Raw genomic sequence first — 21,683 nt, forward strand, 5'->3', positions numbered from 1 at the left:
GCCCACAGCCCCAGTCCATCTGTGAACTGCACCTGAAGGGCCCCTGAGCTAGAGCGCTCAGCCAGGCCAGGCTGGACTCCTGACCGCAGGGCCAGGGAGATGGCAAAGGCTGTTTAAGCTGAGAAGTTCATGGTGACTTCTAACTGGGCACTAGACCCTGAGTGCAAGCCAGTTCCTTCACTCCTTCAACTCAGCCCCACTGCACAGGGCTGCCAGGTGTTTGGGTTTCAGTTAAACAATGATTAATTTTTCAAAATAAATATGTCTCCTGCAATATTTGGCTCATATTTATACGAATACATTACTCGTTGTTTATCTGAAAGTGAAATTGAACTTGTCCTGTATTTCATCTGGCAACCCTACTGCCAGACCTCACAGGGAAGATGCCCCAGGAGGTCAGAGCCGAGCATGGGAGCTCCAACCTGGGAGCACACCAGGGTCCGGGGAGCAATCCTGAGGGCCAGCACGTAACTCCTGAAGTTCTCTTCTGTGCCCGGAGCTCAGCACCATACCACTGCCCCTGAGTGGAAGCCGCCCTGCATTTTGGGTCTCCTAGATCAAAACTGTCCTGTTCCAAAGCCTGCAGGGGAGGGTGGGATCCCCTTCCTGCCTGGTGATCTCCTGTCTCGTGAGACCAAGCCCACCCTGCCTGACGGCCTGGTAGGGGCTGTCCCGCAGCTGCTCTTGGCAACATGTCACCAAGGTAGTACACAGTCCTACTCCTCAAGGGCATTATGTCCTGTTAAGGTACATAAACAAGTCAGGATGGCACCTGGTATTTTGCCAGAGAAATGTTAGAGTCTATAAACAAGTCTGCATGGTGCCTGGCAAAATGCCAGAGGGAGTGGTTTGTGAAGTAACAAAAGCAAGCCATTAAGTGTGGAGATTCCTTATTGGTTGATTGCTGTATCTATTTTATGCTAATTAGATAGGCTGTGTAAAATGTATAAATACCGCTCCTGTCCTACAATAAACGGCTCCTACTCCTGCTGTATCAATGTACACAAGTTATTCGTCACCCCCCCCCCCCCCCCGGCAGATGGTGGCCCATACGGGGAGCCCCGGGACACTCGGGGGTAAGTGACGAAAAAAGCTGCCCGTCCATAGATAGGACGGGAGCAATCTACTCGTCCCTAGGCAGATAGGGCGAGAGGAAAAATGGCCATTTCAAGAAAATGGAGAAGATTGATGCAGTATGTTTGTGTCTTATTTTGTCTTGAAATCTTGTATTGTCTTTGTGATGAAAATATGGAAGGGGTGAGAAGTAAATTGATAAGGGAAAAAGGCACCCCAGTGGAACCAAGAATAGTTAGGGCATGTGTTGATAAAAGCCCAGAAACTCTAGTCAGAAAGAAAAAGAAAGTTCAGAAGAAGGATTATCAGGAAAAAAGTTGCAACAAAAGGCTATTACTGAATACTTTTCGTTACCGGAGGGTGTGTGAATGGGCAAGGCGGCTGCCACCTGCCCAAGCCGATCATGGCACAGCAAGAATTTTCCAAGTGGCAGTTGCCGGCTCTTCCCTGCCCCCCTGCCTGGGGGAGCGGAACGCCACTGTGAGCCCAAATCTAGACCTGACCTGGAGGCACAGTCTTGCAGGCTCTTGCTCCCTGTGCCCGGAAGCAGTTTGAGTCTGGGACTCTCCCCAGGGCCATCTGGGGCTGCCCGGGATGCTACAGCTGGCAGAAGACGCTACTGGCATCCCTGAAGTTTGATCATTTCCAATGTCAGTAACTACAATGGTTCTCCCACACCTGGAAGCTAATGAGTAATGAGTACTATTAAGACTTATTTCAAATGTAAAAAAACCTTGAAATAATATACTAAATTGTTCAGAAGGTTGTTTTCTTAGTGAAATGCTACAGGATTTTCTTTAGCCATCTGGAGTTCCTGCCTTCGTCCCAGTGCCGGTGAAAACAAAGGTGAAATAATTTACAGTGTTACTGAGAACCGGAGGAAACTTCGGCTGAGAACCCGACGAGACTTCGGAGCTGTTGCTGTTTCTGCTGCTACAACTTAAGCTAGCTGCCTGCAGAACTTACCTGGACTGTGATTTACCTGGACTGTGAGTTAATCTATTGAGACACTGCTTTATGTGGACTGAGACAACAAACTGTAATCTACAACAAATTGTAACTCGGTATCTTTGCTAACAGTGTCATTGCTGGTATAATTTTTCTAAGGGCTTCTTGCATGGAGCCATCAATTGGCTTGGTATTGTAACATATTGTATCCTCCCTTTCTGTTTCTAGCAGGTTATTTATGGTGTTTCTATAAAAAAAACACTATGGTCCCTTATTTAAATTAAACAAAAGGGGGAAATGTTAAGGTACATAAACAAGTCAGGATGGCACCTGGTATTTTGCCAGAGAAATGTTAGAGTCTGTAAACAAGTCTGCATGGTGCCTGGCAAAATGCCAGAGGGAGTGGTTTGTGAAGTAAAAAAAGCGAGCCATTAAGTGTGGAGATTCCTTATTGGTTGACTGCTGTATCTATTTTATGCTAATTAGATAGGCTGTGTAAAATGTATAAATACCGCTCCTGTCCTACAATAAACGGCTCCTACTCCTGCTGTATCAACGTACACAAGTTATTCATCACCACCCCCCCCCCCCCCCGGTTATTTTGCTGCAGCCAGACTGCGACAATGTCCAGCAGAGGAAAAGGAAGAAAGAAAGCAAAATAAGGAAGAAAAGATAGAGAGGCAGAAGGGAACAGGCGGACCCTGCAGTCTGCTCAGCACCGAGGATGCATGGGCACTGGGGGCAGGACACAGGTCCAGCCTGGCAGACGGACAGAAGGCTCCTGGAGAATGGGGTGGGTAGTGTGAGGCCTGCAGAGGGAGGACTCAGCCAGGTTAGTCGTGAGGCGGTTTTCCAAGCAGGGGGCACGTGTGTGTGTGTAAAAGCTTAGGGCAAGAACTTGAAGAGGACTCAGGTGCCCACAGAGCCTGCGCACACTGCTGAGTTCTGCCCCAGTGGGTCAGTGGGACAGGAGCCTTTCAGCAAGCTCCAACCTGCGCAGCTGCTGGGGCCCCAGCCCACAGCTGCAGGGGGCCTGAAATGACCAGGACCAAACAACTGAAAGAAGCCCTGGGAGGAGGGGAGAGAGGGTCAGAGCCCACCCGGCTCCCGCTGCAGCTGAGGAGGACACAGGACTAGGCGGTCTGCGGAGGAGGAGGCTGAATTTAGAAGCTCTCCCAGGACCATCCAACAGACTTGGCCAGGAGGGAGTGGGGTGGAGGTTTGGGGGAGTCACCAGTGCGGACAAGCCAAGGTCACAGGGCTCTTTTGCCATTCCGGTAAGAGTCACTGAACGTTCTGGGGGACCCCAGCCCACCACCATCAGCATTCCCAGTCCATGTGTTAGGGTGGGTGTGACCAATCACAGTGCTCTATCTCCATAATCATGGTGATTGGCTCAGGGATGGGCATGTGACACGAGACAGACCAATAAGCACCTACCCTGGAACTTCTGCTGTAACTTGTAGAAAGATGTTTTCTATTGCACTAGGGTGAGAGAGAGCAGGGCGGTGGGGGGTGGGGGAGAGAAAGAGAGAGAGAGAGAGAGAGAGAGAGATTTGCTTATTGCAGGGAGATAAGCCCCCAGGTGACCCTGGTATCAGCCCTGCTGCCATGCCTTGTCCTATGCAGTTCCCAGAATAACTGTAAAGGAGGCCGAGAATGCAAAGACCTGAGATGTGGAAGAACTGACCAGAACAGCCCAGGCTGTGTGCTTGTCCCCCATAGATCAGGGTGACCTGCAAAACTTGGTTTGTTCGGCAAGCCAGATGGTGCCCAGGGGCCCCTGAACTGTGTGACAGGCACAGTGAGACTGCATTTGTCCCGAGCCAAGCTCCTGAGCTGTGGGGAAGGGCTGCCATGGTCCTGGCTTCTGCTTTCTCGGGCTGCCTGTCCATGACCTGTATATGTGCCTCATCAGACACTCTCCAGTGGCAAGGAAATGTTGCACTGTCCCAAACTGCAAGGGCTTTGGCTTTGGTTGCTTGTCTCCTGCTCCGTCTCCCCCTGGGAACACAGAACTAGCAGGGAGGGAGCTCCCCATTTGCTGACCATGTGAACAAATGTCCAGAGTGTCTCTGAAGTGGGGGGTCTCGACTGGGATTCTGTCTCCCAACCATGTGATCTTGGTGACCAGGTCACCGTGGCTGTGGCTCAGTGCTCACATCTGCACTGTGGGCAGTACAGTGCCACCAGGACTATTCGGGGACAGAGCCGGCTAACACAGGAGCCTGCTGGGAAGAGGAGGAGACCTGGAGCCGCGGAGTCAGGGGGAGTTCAGCCGGTGGGCGAGGGGTCCTCGCAGAACAGGCTCCCTGACCTGGGCCCAGCTTCCCTCCCACAGCACGGCCCGGGAGCAGCACCTGACATGGCAGAGATGCAAGGACGGGAACAGAGGCCACCACAGAGAGAAGATGCTGCCCGTGGGGGTGGAGACAGAGACGGGGCCAGGAAGCCACCTTCTCCAGAGAGAAGGGCCAGGGAACCATCCTCCCCCGAGCTCTGGGGGACGCAGCCCCACTCGCCACCAGCTTCCTGAGCTTCAGATGGAAGCTCTCAGCAAGCCACTGTGTGCTGTTCACTACGGGCAGCCTGGCCCAGGAGCCCCAGGCCTGTGGCTTCATCTGGGGCCTGGATTGTAACCAGTGTGGAGAGAGGTGGCGGAGCAGGGGAGTAATGTAATCCCCCGTGAAGACCCACCCTGGCTTCCGTGTGGAGCAGGGATGGGAGAGAGGGACAGGCAAGGACCCCCTAAAGGCAGTTGAAGGCACCAGATGCAAATGACAGCACCTTGGGCCGGGGTGGTGGTGGAGAGATGGTGAGTGGGTGGGTTCAATTTGAAGGAATTTAAGAAGAATACCTACTAACTAATGTGTGCAGAGGATAGGGCCGGCAGCCCACTCCTACCCAGCAGAAATAAAACCAGGGCTCCAAGGGGCACGCAGCGGCAGCTTTCACGTCCACCAGGATGCTATTCATGATGGCCACACACTGGACACGGCCTTACCCATGCTGCATTCACCCCATGGGCTACTACTCAGCACCCAAAAGCAACCAACTCCCTACATACACAACTCTAAGGAGGCCACTCACAGCCAAAGCTGAGCAAAGGCAGCTAGATGCAAAAATAAATGAATGTGTCATGTGATCTATTCATGGAAAGTTCCAGAACCCTCAGCTGGGTCCATGTTAGGGAACAGGGCCAGGGCTACCCTAAAATGGGGGTGAAACAGAATGGGGGTGCTCTGGGGTGCAGTCATGCTGCCTCCTTCCTCCTCTAGGTGCTGGTTAGACCGGGGGGTCCCCTTGGTGGGAAACCACTCGTCTGGTCACGTGTGCTCCATGCACTTTTCTGTATGTGGGTTGTGCCCGGTAAGTAACTGCACTGTAAGAAGAGGGGGCTTATCAACAGGTGCCTGATGGGCAGGCCAGGTCCACCCGCACAACAGAGCACTGCCATGAGCCATCGATACAGACACAACAGGAGCAAGCCTCAAAATAGTTGTTGTGGAAAGAAGCCAGACCCAGAAAAGTCCACACTGGAGGGTTCCAGCTACAGAAGCCTCCAGGAAACGCAGCCACCTCAAATGACAAGCAGAGCAGCAGCTGCTTGGGGGACAGGAGGCAGGAGAGAGGGACCACTGGGGACATGAGCCTCTGAGGGTGACAGGGACTTGACAGTGATGGTGGCTCCTGGGTGTGCACATGAATCAGAGCTTGCCAGATCTTGAACATAGCAGCTTATTATAATCCAGCGATGCCTCAGCAAAGCCACTTAAAAAAGAGAAGCAGAACCAGGACTCACTGGTGGAGGGGGCGGAGCGGGCGAGGGGGGAGGGAGGTGCCAAAGGACTCAGATTTGCAGACCCAGGAGCAAGGGGAGGCGAGCCTTCATCACGGGCCTCATTTATTGCTTCTCTGTGGTTACTTAGAAAGACTGTCTCTTTGATTATCAGAGGTTCAAATGTAACTGGAGTTTGTCTTTCATCAAGTTACGCAAGCCCAGTGACCCTGTGACCGTGGCTGGGGACAGTCTTGGTTGTCATAACCGAGGGTGGGACTTGGGCACGGTAGGGACAGGGATGCCGCTGCACATCAGGACAGCCCCCAGGACTGTTACCCGGCCCCAAGTACCAGAGAGGCGGGGGAGAGGCTGAGAGGGAGGCTGGGGCCTGACGGAGCTGCGCTGCCAAGCCACCAGGGTCACCAAGGCAGAACCCACACCCACACCCACACCCCACACCGACACAACACAGGCATGCACACAGCACACACGCACCACACACGTGCACACAGACAACACACACACACCTATGTGCAACACTTGTACGCACAGATACCACACACACACACACACACACACACACACACACAATACATACACACTACACCCAACACAGGCACAGCTACCACATGCACGAGCATACACAACACACAAAAAACACACACACAGCACACGGACATGAACAATACACACCACAGACACACAACACATGTGGTATGCACAACTAACAGAGACAAACACATGCACACAAAACATACAAAGCACATATACTTGCATCACAGCATCCATATTTGACACATGACACATACATACATACAACACCGTACATAATGTGGGCACACACAATGCATGGACACAGAGGCATATATAACACATTCACCTCAACATAAATACATATACACACAACACATACACACAACTACACATACACACAACACAGCATTCAAAAGGCACACACAGCACATACACACGTGCACAACACATATAAAAACACAACACATACATACCAGTCATGTACACACATACACAATACATACATACCACACAAAATGCACAGAACACATTCATGTAACACACACACACCCCACAGAAACACAGCACATACACACACCATGCAGATATGGAACGCATCACACAAAAACATACAGCACATACACATAAACACAATGCTATATACACACACAGATCACATACGGCACATATGTGCAGAGATAGACACACACAGCATGTACAGAAGCCCCCAGACCGCATGCCGCAACACACACACAACACACAAATGCTGTGCGGAAACAGGCACAGGCTCGACGGCCCGCGCACACCCATCTGGGCCGCACTTGTTAGGAGAGTAAAATGGTGCACAGGGTCTAAAATAATTAAATAAATAGCAAGGAGGCCGGGTGGGCCGCCTGGTGGTTTCCGCCTGCAGATTTGGTGGCGCTTGCTCTGAGCATCCGGGTTTCCGTGGATACGCTGGCCACACATTAGCTGTCTCAGGCCAAAAATAAAAGATCTGTGAGAGAGAAGCACAGGACATGCGGCTGCCACTGCTCTGAAGCCTGTCATTTTGGGGACCAGACACACCAGGCTGCCGAGGACACGTCTGGTTCTCTCTTTCTGCTGCAGGACAGCACCGTGCCCAACATGGTGGCCCTGAGCCTGAGCGGCCTGGAGGCAGACCCCGCCTGCCCTGGCAGGCTGCGGTGAGCTCACTACCCAGCCTCCTGGGGCAGAAGGGCACGCAGGGCGGGTGCTCAGCACGTGGGGGCCACGCCAGGGACACGCAGAGCTGCTGCTGGCCCACCAGGAGTCGCACCCCTGCCCCCACCTCCTCCCAGGACACCCTGGCTGGGCCGAGGGAGACAGAAGACCGCGACACAGGCCAGCCCACCTCACCTGCTGCTGTGCCCTCCTTGCCCCGCAAGTCTGAGGGTCTGCTGGGCTGGGCCTGGGGCTCTCTGGGGAGCTCTGATGCCCGGGCATACTTGGGTGGCACTCATGGCAAAAAGGGGAGTCCCACAGCCAGACAGCACCTACAGTAGCGTTCTCAGCCCTGCTGCCCATCAGAATCTTCTGGGAGCCCTTAATGTCCCCAAATTCCAGTGGGACAGGGACCAACACTGAATCGCTGCTCTGGGCCTGGTACTGCCCCGAGATCTCTATCCTGTGAAATCATTCATGACTTTACACCCATTTTACAGAAGACTCCACGAAGCCCAGAGAGGTGAAGTGACTTGTCCCAGGGTCCCAGTCTTGAGGACACCATCCCCACTCAGGAGCTGAGCCAATCTGGTTTCAAAGCAAGTGAAACTGCTATGGGACCCAGGGTCCCTCCCAGCAGCCACCACACTCTTGGGGCTGGGTTTGCCCCTTGGGTCTTTGAAAACCATGTGCTCACTTTGCCTGGTGGGGAGCCACCCCCGAGCCAACCTCAGTGCCCCTGCTAGTCTCCCTGCTCTCAGCACAGGACATTGCTGGCAGGTGGCACAGGCACATCAGCCTCTCCCAGGTCTCCAGTAGCTGCCTCTGAAGCACTCACTCTCGGTCCCTGTCTTCCATCCCGCGTGCCTTCTCTCTGCACAAACACACTGGCTCACCCCCCACCTTCAGTGCTCTTCTCTGGGTGGGTCTGTGACGTTTCTGAACCTCCCCCAGAGGCTGGGTGCCTGGGGGTACACTGCTGAGCCGCATCTACCCTGTGCCAGGAAGTGGCATCAAAATCCCTCACGCATCCCAGCTGTTCAGCAAGTGGCTGAGGTCCTTCCTGCAGCAGCCAGGCTCCTGAGGAGTGTGCAGCACTGGTGGGGGGCAGGGCTGACCAGAGCATCTGGACCTAGGTGTGTGACCTTAGAATTGGCTCCTCTGTGTCCAGGACTCGCCAGAGTGTGTGACTAACGCCAACCCCACACCCGTGTTTGCAGAGGGAAGAATAAAGCAAAGTACACAATAACTCTGGACCCAGGGTAGAGCCAGGCTCTGAGAGGCAGCCAGGCCGGGGCGAGCATGGGGGGTGGTGGAGTTTACTGCCACCATTACCCCCACCCTGGGTGCATCTTCTGATTCCAAATCTGAGTTCTTGCATTCACTGGTAGGACCTGTGGTTTTCATTTTTATTCTGATTTTTGGTTTTCTGCAGTGCAGGGGTTAGAACCCAGGGTCTTACACATGCTAAGCAAGCTCTCTAACCATTGAGCTACCCGGCAACCCCCAAGCATCCATTTTAAAATCAGCCTGGATTCCAATCCTGACTCCACCCTTGGGCAAGAGATTCACCCTTTCTGGGCATCAGATTCCTAGTCTACAAAATGAGAATGTTGAGAGACACTGCGGAGGGTTCTTAAAAGAACTGTGAAATCCTACAGCCAAAGACCTGAGAGCAGAGCTCGGCGCACAGTAGGAACTCAAGCTGAAGTCACTATTGTCACTTCTGCTGCCGCTGCTGCTGTTATAACCTGGCTGTCTGATGGCAGGTCCGGGCTGTGTCCATCACGTGGCACAATCTCCATGGATGCCATCTGTCCTTCCCTCTCCCTCCTGTCCAAGTCTATGTGACCAAATGACTTCAGGCCCCCCCAGTCCAGAGCCACAGGCAGACCTTGGTCATGAGCACAGAGGTGCTGACCAGCCTCATGGGCTGACGTGGTATTGCTTCAACGCACCCCAAAAGGAGCTAGACCCTCCAGGACACAAAGAAGCTCTGTCACCTGCCCTGGCAGTGACAAAAACAGGCCCCCAAAGACCAAACCAAGAAAGCACCTGGCTGCCAGCCAGGCCCAGGTCGTCGAAGCCTCCCTCTGACAGGAGTGGCCCTTACCCCCAGAGCCCTTCCGACCCTGTAGGCTGTTTCCCACTTCCCCACACATCCCGGCCACTTTGCACCCTAGGATGTCACCAAAAGGGACCAAAGGAAATGGTGCTATAAACTTGGGCCTTCGTGCCCCGCCCCGTGGGAGACAACTGCACATGGGGACAGCCTCCTCAGAGGCCAGTTCCTTCCTTGTGAAGGGAGGTTTGTGTTCATGGGACGTGCCGCATCTGCACTGAGGCTTCTCTGTGGCAGGCTTGGGGCTGGGGTGACAAACAAGCAGACAGGTCCCTGTCTTCACAGGGGTTCAGCTGAGCCAGGCAAAAACCGCCAACAGTAAACAAATCCAAGCGTTAAGTGCAGGCTCCTGCTAGTGACCCAAAGGGGAAAATGGGAGCAGGGGACAATAACAGGAGGTGGTAGAGGTTTCCAAGGCAGGTGACATCTGAGCTGAGCCTGGAATGAGGAGACCATTTCAGGGAGCAGCACCAGCCAGGGCAAAGGCCCTGGGTCACATTCAAGGCCATGCAGCAATGGGCACTGAGCAAGAGGGAAGCAGGGAGACATAGGCTGGCTGAATAGCTGGTGGGGTCAAGGCCACCCTGAGCCATGGGTAAAGGGTGTGGACAGAGGCAGAATGTAGGGGCTGCAGCTGCTCCTCTTCACCTGGTCATCTGCAGGTGCTTCACTGAAAGGAGGCCTTGTCTGTCACCCAGATGCAGCCAAAGACAAGCCGGATTCGTTTCTTAGTGGGAAAAAGTGACCTTCTTGTCCGGTGGGTCAGCAGGTTCTGGGATCTCAGATTGCTCTGTTAAGCTTTGGGTGAGGAGAAGGGATGAGAACGGTTCACTCCAGAGTGGGCATGTGGGGTTTTGTCTGTCTTCCTGACAACTAACTTCCACTTTCAAGGGACAAGGAGAGCATTGGGGGACTCAGAAGACCCTTCTATTCACTGGACCACGTGCTCCAGGAGCAGGAAGAGATCTGTGCTGCTCATAACCTGCCTGCCAGGGGCCTGAACTCCAAGAACATCCTTGGCAGCCTGCCTGGTGGCGTCCCCAGCGGCTGGGAGACGGAGAGACGTGAGACATTCCCAAGAGGAAAGCTGCACAGCCTGGACAGAGATGAGCCACGACCCACAACAGCCCGGCCCAGGCTGGACAGGAGGGAAAGAGGGAGACCCCAAAGGACACGTGCCACGTGACTCCATCTTTACGAAGCTCAAGAGCAGGTGAAACAGATCTACAGCGAAAGAAGTCAAATCGTGCTTACTTCTGCAGCCGTGTCAGAGAGCTAGTAACTGAACGTTCTAGAACGTTCTCTGTTTTGATCTGGCTGGTGGTTACATAGGAGGTTCAGCATAAAAACCCAAGGGCCTTTTGGATTTGTGCACTTTACCTATGTTCTATCAAACAGTAAAATCAATGGAGGAGAGGTGTGTGGAGGTAATGGGGCAGGTTCTGTGAACCCGCCTTTCCTCAGGCCTTTCCTGAACTAGCTAAAAACTGTCCTTGCTCTGTCAGGCTGTGGGCAGCTCCAACCCAGTCCCATGTTGTTCTGGAAGACCTTGCCAGGCTGTGGACCTCCAGCAGGGCACGGGAGGTTCATGGGCTGTGACATGGGGCTCTGATCCAAGAGGGGATGAGCTCTGCTACTCTCATCTTGAAATTCTTAATTTCAAGATTTTGAACAAGCAGCCTGAGTTTTTAGTTTGCACTAGACCCCACAGCAGAGCACACTGTCCCGCAGGAGATCTCCCAGTACAGTTGGAGGGCATAGGTTGGTACCTCTTGCATAGGAAGCTGTGGTGTTCAGCTTGGTCCTAAATTTCTGGACTGTTCTATGACAGAGAAGCACATGTATGCTACTGGGAGCAAGAAGTGTGGAAGTTATAAAGCAGACAGACCTCAGCTTCAGCTAAGGGAGAAATTCCTGCCAACAGCCCTAAATGAACAGCTTCCCAAGAAAGATAAAACGGCCCATGAGGGGCACCTACCCCTTGCCAAGTGCTGCTCCTATGTGGCCTTGCTCCTCAGAGCAACCCAGCCAGAAGGGAACCACTGTTAGCCCCATTCTGCAGAAGAGGACTGAGGCTCCGCGGGTTTTGTTTCCTCCTCCAGTGACTAACTCAGAGCTGGCACCCACCACTGGGGTTTTCAGATGTGCAAACTGAAGGTCACAAAACCTCGGGGCGGGGGGCGGGCAGTGGAAGATCCCCAGCTGCGGAGGCACAGAGCTCCAGAGCTCCAGGTGGGGCAGGAACAGCTGCCAGGTGCAGTCACCTCCTATGTGCCAAGCACTGCGCTAAGAATTGGGTCTTTGAAAGAATCATTCAACAAGTACCATGGGCAGACCTCCACAAGGTACAGGGTACCTCCCTGCAGTCAAGCCCCGGCCCACATCCCGCGGCTCAAGTCCTTAGAGAAGAGACAAAGTAGGCGTTCTGATAGGGCTGCCCAGTGGAGAAAGAGGGGGAGGTCACGTTACGCCCTTGCGGGTCACTGCAGAGACAGCAAGAGTGGGATTCACACGCATCTCTGGCGTGCGACCTTTCCTGGCAGGACCTGCGTGCGTCAGCAGATGCTCCCAGGACGGTGCTCAGTGGATGCAGCCAGGCTCAGCAAGGCTGAGTCACCTGGTCAAGAGGTGCGGAGGAACCACCCCGCGCCTTGCCCAGCAGCACTGAGGACAGCCGCAGCCCCGCCGCAGGCCCGCCGCACCCGGGTCTTTCAGCGCTGCGCAGCGCAGGACCCCTGGCCACCACGTGGATTTAAAACCCACGGGGCCGCCGGGGTTCTGCCCCTCTCCTGCAATTGGCCAAGGGCACCAGCACTTGTGTCCAATGGAACTGGCGTCTCCCGGAATCCGAACTTGTGATTGGTCCGTCTGCTGTGTCATTTCGGGCTGCCTGTGACGTCAGCGGTGTCTGGCACCCCGCCTCTTAAGTATCTTGACTCCTGTTAAAGGGGCCGCAGGGCTAGAACAGGCTTCAGTTGCTTGGGGTTATGTTTCAGGTAAGCTTTTGAAGCAATTTAAAATTAAAGTGTATTGTAAGAAAATGTAGCAGATGAGGGGCTGGGGTTGTGGCTCAGGGGTAGAGCACTTGCCTTGCACCCATGAGGCACTAGGTTTGATCCTCAGCACCACATAAAAATAAATAAATAAAGATATTGTGTCCATCTACAAATAAAAATATACTTAAAAAAAGAAATATAGCAGATGATATAACAGAACTATACCGCATTTAGTACATTACAGAAAGCTAACCGATAATATTTTGACATAGTTTCTTTTTGTACAAAATTGGGTTCTGCACCTAGTTTTTGGTTTTATTTTAAAAGGACTTCTCTGTATCTTCAAGTAATCTTTGAAATCCTGATTCTGAACAGTTATGTTGTCTTTGACCTTCTTTATTTAACCATTGCTTTTTCTTTTCTTCCTTAATTTCATTGCATTTTTTATTTTTTACAAATAAAGATGAACATTCTTAACACTTTGTTCAGTTCACTGACGGTTATTTCTGAAGGATGTCCTGGAAATGAGATCACTGGGTGAGGATAGACATATTTTTAAAAAATATTCTATTAGTTGTTGATGGACCTTTATTTATTTATATGTGGTGCTGAGAATCAAACCCAGTGTCTCACACATGCTAGGCAAGTGCTCTACCACTGAGCCACAACCTCAGCCCCAGGATAGACATATTTCAAGGGCCTGATCAACATTGCAAAATGGCTCTTCTTTCGTCCATCCAGAGCTATTTATTGAGCACTTACACACACACCAGTAAGTGCAGGGAGCTGTGAATGCAGTCAATGAGGACGCGTGGGCTGTGCCTTCTTCACAAATGCAATGCAAAGCTTCTTTGTTTTTGAAGTTGGTGCTTGGACACTTTCTCCCAAGCCTCACAGGAGAGCACACTGTCCCGCAGGAGAGCTCCCAGTACAATTGGAGGGCACAGATTGGTACCTCAGACCTGGCAGGGGGCTGCAGAGGAAAGGGACAGAATGTTTTCCTGGGCCATACACTAGTGGGCACTGTTGGGACCTTGTGGTACCCATTCCTCTGGCTTCTGACAGTGCTCACATCATTCTGGAGGGAGCTGAGCATCTATTCCTAGGACCAGACGCCGGGAACACACGGGACAGTTTGGCTAGGGCAAAACACTGAACAGAGCAACTCACAAATTCACTGAAAAAAAACTGCAATTTGAGATAAAGGGACAACTTGGAATCTAGGGTTCATTTGGGACAGGGAGCCTCCAGAGCATACAGAATAATGATTATCATCGTCTTTCAAGAGTTTTTTCCAAGCCGAGCCCTGTGCTAACTGACCTATGTGAGTCCCCATTTAATCCGTCCAATTATAACAAATACTCTTGAGAGTAGATATCTTTCAGATCTTCACTTTAGAAAATGAGGAAACCGAGGCCCAGAGTAGTTACTTTCCCAAACAAGGTCACACAGAAGTGGTGAAGTATCCTTGTGTGCCTCGCAGTGCTGAGGACACAGAATCAGAGTTTGGGGAATGGACCAATGAATGAGAGACTCCCAGAGGCCAGGACAGAGCCTGGTGTGCCCTGGTCACTGTGTCCCCAAGGCCTGTGGTAGCACCTGCACATGGTAGGGAACAGTCTCTGTACCAGGCAAGTACCCTGCTGGCAACGGCACCAACAGACAGACACCACCCTGGTTTGTCCTCCGTGGCTGGCTCGGCCTTTGTCATCCACTCAGCCTCACCTCCTGCCTCTCGTGGCAGAGCGCCAGGGCCCAGCCTCGCCCCAGTGTCCTCCCTGCCATTGAGAATCAGTTTTACATTGTCAAGGATTCATGACAGTAGTGTGTGTGGTTCCTGTGGCCAGAGATGCAGAACATATCCGTTCCGGTATTTCTGGGCCATGAAATGAGCTTGAATAACGAATAGTTATTTTAGGAAGTGTTTTAGGGACAAGTGGAGCATCTGGAATCCTCCTGGCCCTTCCCAGGCTCAGTCTGTGATGGAAAGGTCCCTATGTTATGCCATTTCAGGTAACTGAAAGCCCTGCGGGACCTGGGCCAGCAGTCAGGAGCTGGGTTTGCCCTCGGCTCCACCTTTCACGAGCAGGTTCTTACCCACGCCCGCCCCTTCTAGGCATCTCCCAGAAGACCTGACTGGACTTAATGCTCCTTTCTGTCCCTCCCAGCTACCTGCCTCCCTTCTTCTTGGAAAGCATCTCGGCTGGAAAGGATGCCCTGGGGCAGGGCATGTGTGTCCTGTCCAGCTGAGCTCAGCCCTGGGACATTTGTCCAGCAACTAAGTTCCTGTGTCTGCATCTAAACACACATGACAGAACCAAGAAGATGCAACACACACACACACACACACACACACCATACAGTATGAATATGCAGATACACACCCACACATACACCCAGGAACTCACAACACAGATACACACACACACACGCCACGCATCTTTAGGGTTCAGACTTCTGGTCTGGTTTTGGTTCTAGGCAAGAACTTAAGAACTTGCTACCCTTGCCTTGGGAGGTGATGGCCCTGGTTTCTGGCTTCCAGATGTTGGTTGACAGCAGATTTTGGAGGTGGAGGAGGTGACAAGAAGAGAAAGAGGCTGTTAGCTGCCCCAAATGTGATTTGTATGTTTGTGTGCATAGGTGCCCCTCGGGCGCTGGCTCCACAGAGGTGGATGAGTCCCTCTGCTCACCCGACTGAGACACCAGGACCCAGTGGGAAACAGGCCACAAGGAGGGGGAGGGGCCTGCTCTCCAGGGGAGAGGATAGTGAAGTCACAAACACATGTTTTGATGCCCTGAGCTCTGTTGAGATTGTCCTGTGCACCTCCGTTCAGGTGCAGGGGACACAGTCTAGCAAGGCAAAGACCTGCCCAGGTCACCCACATGGGTGCTGGGGCATGTGGCCGGAGGTGCCTCTCACCTCCCAGCGGCCCAGCCTCACACCTCAGCAGGCGACAGTCGCTCCGTGTCTTAGGAGTGAGCTTCGTGAAGGAGAACCACCAAAGACAAGTGGCAGGTCCCGGGACCCAAGGGACTGGTGTGCCTGGGTCCCACAGGGCTGAGTAGGGCTGAGAAGATGCAGTAGTTGCTGAGACCAGTGCCGGGGCTTTGTGACACAAATGTCTGCATCCATATCCCAGAGCCACCTTACTCCCAAGCCTCAGTCTCCCTCTCTGTCAAATGGGAACAGTGTTAGCTTGAACCTGCAGGGCCATGTGGGAACACAACCTGCCAACCCCTGGCCACGGTGGGGTCCTGAGCTGGGCCTGTTGGCCAATCAGGCAGAAGACTATGAAGAGGGAGATCTGAGCCGGGCAGCAGCCGCTCCAGTAAACACCAGCTCCTGTTGGTGTCTGAAAGGAAAAGAAAAAAAAAAAAAAGCCAACCAGGAAGAGTTGGGAGCTGAAGGACTTGGGGTGAGAAGCTGGAGACAAGGTCAAGGGTCGTCCAGCTGCCCAGACTACCCACATCTGCGTTCTGTCCCAGGTCCTAGGACGCCTGCCTGCCTCCTGTCCTCCACAGGGGACCTTCCACAGTGCCCAGACACCCCCAGCCAGGGGGCACCATCAGGACATTGCCGGCCACCTTGGCCATGGCCAAAACCCATATTGGCTCCCGCTGAGCCCAGCTGGCAGCCGCTTGGGCCTGGCATCTGAGCTGGACTGCCTACAGAATTTTTGGAGCCCTTTATTAAAATCTATTAATTATTACAACTCTCAAAACCTCATTAGACCCCAGGGCATTGAACTGGGCCCGCGGCCCTTCGAGTGACGGCCATGTGAGTGCAGGGGTCATACCCATGGGTGAGACCAGCGGCACCTACCCACCCACCCACCTGTCGCTGGAGCAAAAACGCCTCCCCGGCTCAGACAGACCTTTCCTCTCTAAATATCCAGCCCACGGCCAGGGCAGACGGCCACGCATGCTGTCTGGAGTCCCTGAAAGGCCTGTCTCGACAGTCACCCAGGGACACAAACCCATTTCACAATCCAGTGACCGTAGCTGGGTTGGGAAATACGTTCCAAAAGCCACACTTTCTGGGACTTAGCTCCCCTGTCACCAAGATCTTTGGCCTTGACCGCCTGTTGTCCCTGGCCTGGGACTCCTTCCCCACTATTGCTGTCCCTCATTTCCTCACATATCTGGCTCCCATCTGCCCACAGAGGCCACCCTGACTTCTTGGGCTCAGGTCACTGCCAGAGCCTCTTCCTTTCTGCTCTTCCTGGTTCTTGTCCTTTTCTGAAGTTGTCCGCCAGATTTCCATGTCTGCACATGGCCACATGGTCCATCTCACCTTGGACAGCATGAGCCCCAGGGGGCAGGAGCTGGCACAGGACCCTCGGTGGTGCTCAGTCACATGGGTAGAATGAGATGCCATCTCCCCAGAGAAGGCCTCCCTGACTTTGCCCCTACCCTGGCCTCTAGCACACAGTCATCATATCTGAAATGATGTGTGCCTCTGTGATCCCTTTGGCCCTCCATGGTGTCACATGAGGAGGGAGTCCTGTTTTGTTTTTGTTCTCAGCCCTGTGCCCAGCAGTTTGGCACTGGGCTGTAGAATGTTGTAGAATGAACCGACAATTCCTTCCCTGACTTGTGGCCTTTCTCCCAGGAATCTGACTACCCAGTGGTGACCATCCCCGTGCGCGCGCGCGCGCGCACACACACACACACACACACACACACACTTCCAGAGACTGAGATCCTGCCTGGCCTCAGGCAGATGCCCCCAACCCTGGCCCCCTGCAGAATCACAAGGAGTGAGTTCTGCTGCCTGCGCTGGGCCTGACAGCAGCTATGCTCCCTCACGGCTGAATTCCTAGCTCCAAAATGCCTGGCATACACAGGGTTACCAGATTTAGCAAATAAAAATGCAAGACATGCAGTTACAATTGAATTTCAGATAAGTAACATGTAAATTTTTAGTATAAGTATATACCAAATATTGCATGGGATATACTTATACTAAACCTTTAGGTTTATCTGAAATTCAAATCTAACGAAGTCTCCTGAGGTATACAAGACAGCCTTACGCACCTACATAACCTCCAGAGACTGCAGACAGTGTAGTCTGGGTTCCTTCCAAAGAAATTTTGTCCTTTCCTAAGACCCAACTCAGCCAGGGCCTCTGCCAGTGGGCAAATCATCAATGGCTCACCCTGCAAAATGGAAAGTGAAGGTGACAGTATGTCCCCCCCACCCTTGCTGTGAAAATTGAATTCGGCCTTCTGCCCCTCCTTCCTCACAGTCATGCCACGTGAAGGTGCTGTCAGTGGCCATGATTTGCAGAGGAAGACACTCAGCCAAGGTCACATAAGCTGTGCACCACTCATCTTTAGGGACCCAGTTCTTCCTCCCATGCTGGACACCTAGCATTAAGCCCTCCAGGTGGAATCTGTGGAACTAGGGCAGAAGACCATAAGCCACTCCCACACAACACCTGAGTCAGGAAGTGGGACTGCACTGTAGCACTCTTAAAAGTGACCACTGCTCTTGTCCCAGACAGATCGATGGAGGTCAAGTGCTGTGAGTGGGTTTGTTTTTGTCAGTTCAATGAATTAACTGGTTATTTTGCCTTTGGTGTTCTGCTCCATTGTGTAAAAGCTGCCTCATTTCCAAGACAATCAAAGTGTGATTTCTTGCAACCAGAGGAGCCAGATCACCCAGAGACTTCCTGGAGGGCAGGGGCTCCTTCTGGCATTGCTGAATTCTGTGCAGGGCTGCAGTTTGTTGATTGAATGAAGGAAAGGATGACTAGTGGGAGGTGTGCCTAGAAGATGAGTGGAACTGGGGTCATGCCAAGGCCCAACCAAGACTTTCAATGCCCTCCAAGGATGTCCGGGACTCCCCAGCCTTCCTTCAAGTTACAGGGGCCACACTGCAGCAAGACCTTCCCTAGTGAAAGTCCCTCTGGAGAAAAACCTCTTCCCCAAGGCAGAGGCACTGCCTTACTGGTGGGGGCTTGGGTCCTGTCCTAGGGCTGGGTAGTGGCTTTCTAACGGTTTCCTTCTCAAACAGATGGCCTTTGGCAACTGTGAACGTCTCTCTAGACTGGACACTTGGGGGCTTCCCCACAAAACTCTGCCCAGCCATCCACTGGTGGCTTGAATCCTTTGGGCTGGTTGCCCAGCTTTCCCAGGAGGACTGGACAGCATCAGCCTGTGCTTCCCGGCAGGAGCAGCTGAAACCCCGCTGACTTTCTCCAAGGGTTGCAGGATGAATTGTTCAGGCCCCCATCATTCTCTCTGCACCACCACCTCCCAAATCGCCCTTCTCCTTCTCTATCCAGTCTATTAAAAATAAAATGACTTGTAAAAGCTTTTTTCCCTCTGAATACAAAAGGAGCCCTTGCTCATTAATAAAACTCCAGGATTTACAGAGTACTGCACGTGGATATTTAAAGAACTAGAAATGTGTGGAGGGGCAGATACCCAGGGACCCTGGTAGGAACTCCATCTCTACCACTGTGTGACCACAGGGAACAGCTTTGCCGACCAGCTTTCTGATTCGCAAAATAGAAACAATAATATTTTGCTTCTCCTAGTTGATATGGGGTTCACTTACTATTTGGACCCCTTCTAGCACACAGTAGACGCTCCATAAGTGCTTGTTAAATAAGTGGCGATTTAGGGAAGAGTCTACCAGGCGCCACACCACATTTTTGAGAGGTTAGAGTTGTGCTAGGGAGGGGAGGCCTCTTATGTAATATTTTAATATCTCTTTAAACCAGGAGAATGTGTTCTCCTAGCACTCTTGTAATTAAAACTCAATGAAATAAAACTACACCCCCACAGACACCCCCCCTTTGAACTCCGGAGCCACGCCCCCCAGTCCGGGGGCCCCTCGGGCAGCAGACAATGGGTGTGGATTCGTCTGAGGCCCAGCCGGCTGGGGCAGCGACAATACACCAGTCCTGGACACGTATTTACATGACAAGGGCCCCCGGGCGTTTCTCAGAGCTGTCCCGGGCGTGTCTACCCGAGTTCCCGTCTTTCCAAATCGACTGCCTCGGGTCGGGTTAAAGTGCTTGGGGGCCTAGTGGGCTAGGATCCTCTAAGGGCTGCAGAACTGGAGGCGGAGTCCCCTGCGATATCCGGCAATGGGTGACTGATCTGGGGGCTCCTCCCGCTTTCTCTGACTTCTGAGCCCTAAACCCCAGGGACACATGCTCTCCAGAAACAGCCTACCCCCCAAAGCCTGGGTCAGGGACCTCAGGGGTGAGAGTGGGGGGGAGGGCGCGAGCAACTCCCGCGAGTCTCGCTCGTGGGGACGCCGCCTGTGCGGGACCGGAGATCCGAGCTGACTCCAGTTGGGTGGGCGCACAGTGCCCCTCCTTCGCCGCGCGGGTCCCGGGTCTACACCGGCCACCAAGCTCTGGCCCTTTAAGAGCCCGCCCCGTTTCCCGTCACCCCGCCCCCCGGGCCGGGGAGGGGGTGCGGGGGAACCTCGGCGGGGATTGGCGCAGCGCGCGCCCCCTCCCCGGCCCCCGCGCGGTGGGAACCGGCAGCCCCGTCTAGCGCTGACGTCAGACCGTCTGCCTGCCTCCGACCGCGGTCTCGGAGCGAAACCCGATCTCCTTGGACTTGAATGAGGAGGAGGCGGCGGCGGCGGCGGAGGCGCTCGGCTGGGGGAAGCCAGCGGCAGAGGCTCAGCCCCGGCGGCACCGCGCGCCCCGGCTGCCAACCCATTTTCCGGACGCCACCCGCGGACATTGCCGACGCCCCCGGAGCTGCCGAGCGGCGGCCGCGGGGCGCGGAGGAGCGCGGCCCGGCGCACTGAGCCCCGAGGCGCCCCGGGAACTTGGCGGAGACCCGAGCCAGGCGAGCCGGGGCGCGCCTCCCCCGCCGCGCGCCTCCTGCATGCGGGGCCCGAGCATCGGGCGCAGGCCGGAGCCCCCCCCGGCCGCCCCCGCGCCCCCCGCGCCCCGCGCCGCGCCGCCGCGCCGTCCATGCACCGCTTGATGGGGGTCAACAGCACCGCCACCGCCGCCGCCGGGCAGCCCAATGTCTCCTGCACGTGCAACTGCAAACGCTCTTTGTTCCAGAGCATGGAGATCAGTGAGTGACCCTGCGCCCCCTCCCCGGAGGCCCCGTCAGACTCGGACCCGGTGTCGGGGCGCAGCTGCGGGCTGGGGCCCGGGAGGTGCGCGCCCCCTCGGGCAGTGCGCCCGGCGCCCCGGCTGCGCCCGGCGCGTCCCGGGCGCGCCCTCCCGGCTCGCGGCAGCTGGCGTCCGGCCCGGCTTTGTCCCGCGGCGCTGCTAGCCTGGCACGGCCCCCGCTGCCCGCGCCCCGCCCGCCCGGACTCGGACCCGGGGCCCAGCGGCGGCGCGCGGCGCAGAAGGGCTGGGGCGGCCGAATCCGTGAAGTTTAAATTTTATTTCCCTCAGGGGCTGTCGCACTGGCGCAATTAGGCCGGCTCTTTATCAACTTTGGCCGGGGGGTGGGGGCGGCCGTGTGAGACACTGTCTGGTCTGTGAAGTGTCTGTGGCGCTGCGTCGCGATGTCAGAGAGTGGATTTTGGTGTGTCCGTGGGGTGTGCGCTTCGGCGTGTCTCTCTGGGGCTTTGGCGTCTCAGGAGTCTCCGTGCATCTCTGGGTTGTCCGTGGGTCTGAGGGAGTCCCAGGAGTGTGTCTCCTAGTCTCCCTGAGCACCTGAGTCTCTGTGGGGGACCTAGCCATTCTCTTGCCTGTGTGCATCTCCGGGGGTCTGAGATCTGCTGAATCTAAGGACCAATTATGTCCAGGTGTCTGTGGTTCAGGGCTTAGCCACGGTGCCTCCGGCCCAACGTGGATCCCCAGTTCGTGTCATTGTGACTGTCTGTGTCCCGACGCACCTATAAATAGCCTCTGTCTGGACAGCTTGGCTCAGTCTGGCTGGGACCGCGGTTACAAATGAGTCAAAGTTTGGGACCGTTTGTGGTTGGGACTGCCTTGCCCCAGAAGGAGGCAGTGGATTAGGAGTGGGTGGGGAGCAGGTGTTGAACCCTGGGCTAGTCGCATCCTGTACAACCGGAAGCTGAGCAAACACCCTCTGCTTCCTTCCTCAGTAGCCCACCCAGCTGGATG

The 21,683-nt window shown here is 54.3% G+C and overlaps 1 protein-coding gene across 1 annotated transcript in view; it reads left to right on the forward strand.

Moving 5' to 3' along the window:
- The first annotated feature begins 20,502 nt into the window (after positions 1 to 20,502).
- Positions 20,503 to 21,683, forward strand: part of Pmepa1 (prostate transmembrane protein, androgen induced 1) — a 50,238-nt gene continuing 49,057 nt past the window's right edge. Inside the window, exon 1 of the mRNA XM_076851914.1 lies at positions 20,503 to 20,676. Within this exon, the coding sequence (XP_076708029.1) occupies positions 20,568 to 20,676 (109 nt within the window). The 5' untranslated portion in view covers positions 20,503 to 20,567. The remainder of the gene's footprint in view (positions 20,677 to 21,683) is intronic.

The sequence above is a fragment of the Callospermophilus lateralis genome, chromosome 3 (assembly GCF_048772815.1).
Source record: "Callospermophilus lateralis isolate mCalLat2 chromosome 3, mCalLat2.hap1, whole genome shotgun sequence".
Classification (NCBI taxonomy): Eukaryota; Metazoa; Chordata; class Mammalia; order Rodentia; family Sciuridae; genus Callospermophilus; species Callospermophilus lateralis.